The sequence below is a fragment of the Lingula anatina genome, chromosome 7 (assembly GCF_051362555.1).
Source record: "Lingula anatina isolate TDL-2025a chromosome 7, LinAna3.0, whole genome shotgun sequence".
Taxonomy (NCBI): Eukaryota; Metazoa; Brachiopoda; class Lingulata; order Lingulida; family Lingulidae; genus Lingula; species Lingula anatina.
This window is the reverse complement of record NC_141773.1, coordinates 3642074-3650579: the sequence shown is the minus strand read 5'-3', so window position 1 is coordinate 3650579 and position 8506 is coordinate 3642074. Positions and strand designations below refer to the sequence as shown.

General features: G+C 37.4%; 1 protein-coding gene across 1 annotated transcript; it reads left to right on the top strand.

Annotated features, from left to right (window-relative positions):
* Positions 1-1018: 1018 nt before the first annotated feature.
* Positions 1019-6793, top strand: LOC106179958 (uncharacterized). The gene is made up of 9 exons (XM_013563786.2): positions 1019-2108; positions 2373-2483; positions 2907-3020; positions 3480-3653; positions 4070-4291; positions 4727-4845; positions 5094-5236; positions 5424-5527; positions 5785-6793. The coding sequence occupies exons 1-9, from the start codon at positions 1415-1417 to the stop codon at positions 6720-6722; spliced, it is 2619 nt and encodes an 872-aa protein (XP_013419240.2). The 5' UTR covers positions 1019-1414; the 3' UTR covers positions 6723-6793.
* The last annotated feature ends 1713 nt before the right edge of the window (positions 6794-8506 follow it).

Genomic DNA, 8506 nt, shown 5'->3' with positions numbered 1-8506 from the left:
ATTTTGACATATTTACAAAATGATATAAATTTGTACAATATTTTCAGAATATTATTTTAGTATTTGTGTTCATTTCTTAAATGCGTCACAAGCCTTAATCCATGAACCTCAGTCAACAAAATCTACTGAGAGTACATCCCAGTTTAACTCGAAGAACCATGTAAGAAGCACAGAAATTTCAAAATGTTTTTTAAAAGTACTATGTACATGCCATGCTAACAGATTAGTTAAAAGAACCTCTATGTGAGAAAAAAAAATTAAAATCAAGTTATACCCATATGGAAAATATTTGATCAAAGATGTTCTAATCCATTGACTGTAAAACTCAAATGGTTTTGTTGGGGTGTGATTAATATATTTACAATTTGGACTTGAATTTCAACCTGGCCTACGACATATAACCTGTAAAAGTACTTGTATCAAGTGTCGGTATATTCGCTTGTAGACATAAGGTAGAGCAGATAATTGGCGAGGCGAAGCCGAGACAATTATCTGCTCTATTTCGCGTAAAGCTCAGCGCCGAGTGCTTTATCTGGCTTAAAGCATGAGTAATTAACCCTGTGCACTGGTGCGTGGAACGCATTCGTGGTGACGTGACTTTACACGAAATAAAGCACGGCGCGACCTATTGTCTTTTGACAGGAGAGTGCTTTAAGCATTGTTTACGCTCACCACACTTCTATTCATAATTTAAAAAGCCCATGTATTTTTAGAACTGTGACAAATAAGTGGACTTCCCTATGGTTTCGCTATTTAGGCCATGACCAAATGTGTAGCATTGATTTGCAATAGGCTAGAGATAAATACAGGTGAGTTCAGACATCAATGTCTGGGCTGGTATATAAGGTACATTTACTGGTAGGTCTAAGAGCAGTATCATCTCCCATACATTTTCAGCCACGTGAGTCACATTTTTAGTACATTGAACGCACTAAGAACCAGAGGATGGAAAAAAAGATGTTCGCGTTCTCTTACCTTTATTCTAAATGGTAAAAATATTTCGCTTTCTGTTAGCTTTTTCTCTGAATTGTACCCCCTCCAACCCTCACTTAAAATTTGCTTCCTATGCTACTGATCATGATAGAAGTCAATGTAGGTACATACCGGTCCAATATAACGCACGTATTTAACCCAACTTAATCATCGGCCCAATCTTCCTATAGATATTACCCCTAGAAGACAACCCTATATTGATACATTCTAAATTGTCTCCTGCATCCTTTCGAAAACTGTAAATTTACATTTATTTTGGTCTTCCAACTAAAATATTATCACCTTTATACCCCTTACATGTAGGTGTGCTAGTTCACAAGGCAGGAACCTACTGCACGCAGTTGAACTGAATGATCACAGCTGATTCTTTTGTTGCAGAAAGGTCAAATTTCCTTTGCATCACGTGTCAATAGTAAACAACATGGCGTTCCATTTAGAACACCCTACTTTCTTCGGCCGAGAAAAGGAAATAAAACTTATAACAGATACTTGGACACAGCATCGGATATTTGGTATCTATGGCCCTCCCGGCATTGGTAAGGCAAGCTTAACGCGGGAGATTTTGAGACAGGTGTCTGCAAAGGCGTATAATGGTGACCTATGCACTATGTTCGTGTCGATGCAAAGTGTAAACAGTGCAAAAGACTTCTTTAAGTACGTTGCTCTCGAATTATTAGAAGACAAAGTGCCTTTGCTTACCGACGATTCAACCCCTGAGCTGCTGCAGCAACAAAGCATCGCACATTTAAAAAATATTGCTCCCTGTGTGTTAATTTTTGAAAAATGCGAACACATTGCCGTGTCTGAGGCAACTACGAGAAACGTCAGTCATAACCTGCAGAATGTGCTGCTCACGTTTGTGTTTGACGTCATAAACCAGTGCCCTGATGTGAGGATCTTCATCGTTTCTCGCACCAAGTTTCAGTTCGCAAGACTGAATAGAGTATATTTTGAACAGAGTTTAATGCCACTTTGTGTTTCGGACGCAAAAGCCTTATTGCTTGACACTTTTCCTCACTCCGATGCAGAAAATGAAGGTCCATTTATAGATGATAATACTTTAACTCAACTTGCAGAACAATGTGCAAGATTGCCCCTTGCTCTAATCATTGTAGGTAAGTCGAATTTATATACATTTCCGGGAAGTTATATGTTACACAATTACGAAAGTGGATTTTTAAACTTTATTGTCGTTATGTATTTGTCCATTCATCCATTTAATGTGTTGAAGTATTATCTTGAGAACACCTCGAATTTTCTAGACAAAAAGAGACTGGGTATTATTTACTTTCTAACCATTACTTATTTATCTATCAAATAATATTTTTTTCATTTTGTTTAAATATTTTCTTGAGAATATATACCTCGAATTTTCCCAGGGAGCATTCTACGTGATGGTAATCTGAGCCCAAGTGAAATGTTGGACCTCATGAAGGAAGAACGGCTGAAAGCTCTCAGTGACGAGAGTTTCTCTGACTCTGAGAGAATAGGTAGGTTTACTATGGAAAATAAATGTTTAGGTAGAAATATTGTCATACTGTGAAATACTTTGACAAAAAAAAAAAAAAAAAAAAAAAAAAAAAAAAAAAAAACCAAGGCAGATATAGGCCTACAATAACATTTTTTTTCGAAAAATCTTTTCAAGCCTATACTGAGATAACGATTTCCCCTTGTCGAGTTACTTTGACTCTCTTGAAGTTTTGGTCACTTTTTAAAAATATGTTAAGTTAAAGAAAATGTGGACAAGTGACCAAATAGAAAAAATGTGATAAGTTTTTGTTTTTTATTAATGATTCTCTCGGAAAAATCACACGAGAACAGTTTAACTAAGTAAAAATAAAAAAGACCAAAGTAAGACGCATTTCATTAGTTTCTCTTTCCCACGTTTTTTTTTTTTTTTTTTTTTTTTTCAGATAAAGTGATTAGAAACCACCTTGCACGACTGACTGACGTTTTCAGACAGCACTTAGCGGCCATTGGTTATATCCCTGGTCATTTCAGCAAAGAGGCCGTTGCTGCAGTTTTGGGTAAGGATAGCATGCTTGAGTCTTTGAGATTCTGTCCAATGTATGTAGTAGTCTGGGACTGAAGAAAGAAGACAACTTTAAACAACATTATATTTTATATTCGCTGTGACATTGCTATTTAGTGAAGTACTGGTCAAATGGCAGTATATTTTTGAGTAAAATGACTAGTAAGATGAATTACATATAGATCCGGCTGTTTTCAAAGGAAATATGTCAATATATTGATATCCTCGTGCATTTCATATGTTACAGTCTGTAGCTTCTGCACACGTTCAAGGTTAAAATTGTACTTGTTTCTAATAAAGTAAGGGGATGAAGTTTTCATTAGTCCACAAGTTTTGCCCCCCCCCCCCCCCCCCCCCCCCCCAAAAGCAATATGAGGACAAATAGTACAAATGTCCATTCCTACAAGTATGCCGGAATTATTATAAAATTGCCAAATCTGAAAATATATCATAGGCTTCAAGCAGGAAACTGGTGGCGGTCAAGTCGTGAAAGAACTATTAAGAGTGTCCATGATACAGGAAGAATCAACAGGATTGTCCATGGCACAAAGACACAGGATGAGATACGACATCCAATCTCTGAGAAGAGAATACTTGGAAAAGCACGTACCGTTAAAGGAATTACCTGGTAGGTGCTTAAAGTTACTACACACAGGTAAATTTCACGAGGCAATGCGTGTACCGATTCTGACTCAATTCTCCTGGACAATGTCCCCGTAAGACTACCCATCCAATGGACAATTCTCTCCCAAGACAATTCTTTCCCTACCCCCACCCCCGACGATTCAACCAAGACAACCCCCTTTTGAAATTTCTATTTTAGGCGTGTATTCATTTCTTGAATATTTTACTAAAAATAACAAATGAGAGAGAAAACATAAAGCAAAAATATAGGCTGAATGCCCTAATTTGTTGATAATTTAAGCTGCGATACACTGAAACTATTTAAGGAATTCATCCAAATGAAATTAAAATTTAGCGGATTGTACCATATCTTCTAAGAATTTTCTCATTATAAAATCAACAATATTGTGTTATTTTCAGTGGTGAGGCTCCGTTATAGTAAGTTTTTCGCAGATATTCTTCAGTGTGTTAATAACCAAATGCTGTCCAAGAACTCAATGTTTGCCACTGCCACCATGGACGTGGAATGGAAGAACTTGGAGAAGCTGCTCACACAGGCGATGCATTGTAATGAAGACAGCTACAAAAGTTTTATCAAAGTGGCTGTGCTGGCAGAATACCCTATCATTAGTTTCTTCCAAAGTATGTTATTGAATTATTTTTATTATTTATTTTTTCTTTATTGAAAAACTAACAAGTATACTAGAGTTTGTCTTTGTAGATCTGCATATTTCAATTTTTTTAACATTTTGCATGTGCATGTATTACTTTGCTTTCTGTATAATGTAAAATGCTTCATTCTTTGCAGCGTGTGTATATATTTATGTGGGTAGCTGAAAATGTACATTAGAAATGTAAAATGTCCGAGAACCAATGAAGATTATTATTTTGTCGGTAAAAATTAATCTATTGGGAAAGTACCCGTTAATAACGGAGGCACGGTCGGGCAAGATGATACTGTACAAAGTAAACACATTTTAACAAGACGGTTGTTCAAAAATATCAAATATATAATATAGGCCCAGTATCTATAAAACATATTTCTCAATCACGTTAACGGACTAGCTATTTTTGCAGAAGAAAGCATTGGCTTTTACGAAGACATGATGGAGCAGTCTAGAATGTTTGACGGTGCTGACCACAGACATCATGGACTTATGCTATCAGCATACGCACAGGCAGTGACCAATATTGAGGTACATAAATAATTATTGAAAGGTATACGATTTGCATGACTTTCTATATTTATAAAAGAAGACGCACCGTTTCTTTTAACATTGGATCCGTTGGGTATGCCTATTTAAAGATTGCAACTTATTGGCTCTAATGTTATTACTTCATTTATGATTTAAGGTCATTTGCTCATTTTTTCTTTTTCAGTTTTGTGTAAAGTGGTTTCATTTGTGCACGTGTGTCTATATGACAGTTGCTATGCATATTTCAGGGTGATATACAAAAAGGCATAGATTATTATGAGAAGGCGAGGGTAATTCTTTCCCTCAAGGGTACTCCTGTAGACATGGCCTCTCTGTACCAGCATCTGGGTTGGAACTACTACAAATATGGCCACCTGAATAAGTCACAGAGGTAAGTCTTAAAGATGAATTAAAGGTTTTGCACCAAACACATTCTAAAGAGAAATATGCATCTTTTATTTTCTCCTGTTAAAAGATATCAGTGTCAAACAGTTTCTAAAGAGACCTGCCATGTGAATCCCGACTCTCATATATTTTGGACTATGAATCTTTGAGTAGAGGTTATATTATAATGACAGGTACCTTCAGAAAGCATACAAACTGGAAGAAGAGGGGGGTATGCAAGCAAGCCTTCTTATGAGTCAAACCCTTTCGACCCAGGGCCTCGTCTTTTCTATAATGGGTGAGTGAGGTTATCACGTTACGAAATCTTCGTCGTTTTAAAATAGGAGCGTGATCTATTTAAGGAGCAAATAAACTGAAGAACGGCTGAAATTGAAAAGAGTCAATTTTCTTAGGAAATTAAGCTATTTCGCAAGCTGTAAGTGTATACGTAATACGTCATTGGCAGTGTGCCACTACCTGTATTAGTTAACTCATGCGCCTTTGTGCAAAAACCAATAATGGTATCAACATTGCCCTTATTCATGGTAATTGCAGGAGAGAAAGAAAAAGCCATAAAATATTTTGAGGATACCCTTGACTTACGCATATCTAACTTTGGAGAGCATCATCCTTCCATTGGGGCTGTCTACAACAATATGGGTCTGACATATCGCGAGTTGGGAGAGGATGATAATGCACTGAAGAACTTCGAATGTGGTCTTAGATGCAAACGAAGATGTATGAAACAAGCCAACCTGTCCATCGTTTACTCTCTAAGTAATACAGCAATGCTCTATGTCAAAACGGGGAATTTTGACAGAGCTATGTCTATGCTGCAAGATGCTTTTTCTATGTGTCAGAAGATTGGAAAGACGACAGATATAGCTCTCATTTATGATGACTTTGGACTTGTTTGTATGAAGAAAAAAGAGTTTCCTGAAGCTGTGGATTATTTTCAGAAAGCTGTTGACATCCGTAGAGAACATACACCTATTCATTTCACATTGGTTGAGCACCTGCTTCATTTAGGACAGGCACAGGCTGAGCAAATATACGAGGCAGTGGCTCAACGAGTTGACCAAGAAAACGTGGCACCAAATGGACAGACTGTGGTTACTGAAAATAACAGCAATAAATGTGAACAAGCATTTGAACATCATGATAGTAATTTGTCCACGAATGAACAAAACACAATGCCCAAGGCGACTGGTAGACCGCGCCAAGGGGCTCTACGCTGTGATCAATATCGAAATCTATATGAACAAAGTCGGTCCAACTTGCAAGAAGCTGCTGAATTAACTCCTCAGGTTCATGAGCAATTCCCAAAATCTAAAATGCCGTTGACAGTATACAAGGAACTGGCAAAGCTTTACAGGGTGGCTGGTGAGGTCAAAGGATCGACGAAAAACGAAATGTTGGCAAAGATGGAAGTGACGCGTTTGAATAGACTTGGTGTACAAGTTGATGAAGATTTTTCGGTAGAGGAAGTTTGACATTTGCTCAAAGAAAACAGCCAAATGGCAGTTTAGAAACGGATGTCTGTAAGATTCAAAACAATTATATTGTTTATGTACCAGAAGGTCCCCCATGACATACATGTAGAGTCCGCTTCCCATTTATTTGTACAGGTGAGCCTCGCCCTAGATTTTGACCCACTCAGATCAAAGTAACCAGAACCATTATAACTATATGGAGGACGGACTTTCTGTCACACAGACCCTCAGTTTCGCGCCCCCTATACCGAGTATTTGATAGTGACAAAAACTGAAGAAATATGGTTTAGATCAACATGACTGGATACATAGTAGAGGCCATGACACAAGCACCTGTGGTTCAGTATTATGACATTCAAAAACCAGTCACAGTGCAGTGCGATGCATCAGAGAAAGGAGTTGGGATGACGCTACTTCAGGAATTGAGAAACGCCTGTGGCATTTGCGTCACGAGCATTGTCACAAACAGAGCAAGGATATGCAGAAATAGAAAAAGAGCGATTTGACCAACATATATTTGCATGGTCGTGAAGTTATAAATGTGAAAACTGATCATAAGCCATTAATTTCCATATTCAAAAAAGCAATTCACTCAACACCCACCAAAGAGATTACAGAGAATGCTGATGCGTTTGCAGAAATATAATTTGAATTTGAAATACTTACCTGGATCAAAAATGCACATAGCAGATATGCTGTCAAGAGCATATGCCCCGCCGAGCGCTAAATTGAAGTAAAAATAAGTTCCAAGATGTTACATATTCCAAATGTCTGAGGAAGACAAGTTGTGTGAGGACATAGAAAACATTAAACAGAAGGAGCACGTGTCTCTGCCACATCCTACGGATAGGCAGATACAGCAAAGAACGCAGTCAGATGCTTTGTCCTGGAGCAAAGTAGGCCAAGATTTGTTTACTTTGCGAGGAGAGAACTATTTAGTAACTGTTGACTATTTTAGTGACTTATTTTAATTAGATAAGCTGGAGGACAAGTAGCACGGTAATTGAAGCTACTAGTACTAAAGCTCACTTTGCAAGACATGGTATTCCGGAAGAAGTCATTTCGGTTAATGGACCACAGTTTATCAGTCAAGATTATGAGAAATTTTCAAAAGAATGGGGTTTTGAATATAAAACAAGCTCTCCATACCATAGCCAAGCGAATGGCAAAGCAGTCAAGATTGCAGAAAGACTAAGGAAAAAATGCAAACAAGACTTGCACGTAGCTATTTAAGAATGGGGTAATACTAATACACCAGGATACATGCCTATACGTCCCCGCACCGATACTCCCCCGCTTCTTTACATCCCCGCATCCATACTCCCCCGCTCTGATACTCCCACGTACCGATACTCCGCAAAAACACTTCTAAAAACCCTTTCTATAATGCTGTTTTTCAAGATGCACCATCCTCTTGGGACCCAAAGTTGACACATTTTATTCGAAATATATTGGGGAAAATAAAAAACGTTTCACGAAGTCGATCTCAGACTTAGTGTGCACCATGACAGTACGTAGGCCTACAGCTCTTCCTTGTGATTTTTGAGAAATGTTTTTTGCAAAATTAATATCGTTCTCCTACTGTAGTTACCGTATATATTATACGTCCTTTTATTTATTTATTTATTTATTTATTTATTTATTTATTTACTTAAAGCAAAGTTAGTTTTTATCTAAGATAACGCAGCTATGTCTTTTCTTCAGGCAATGATAAATTCGTTAAATTATTAAGTAATAAAAAAGCAGTGCTAAAGCGCTTCGTTTTCTGTCTTCTTCCTCCAACC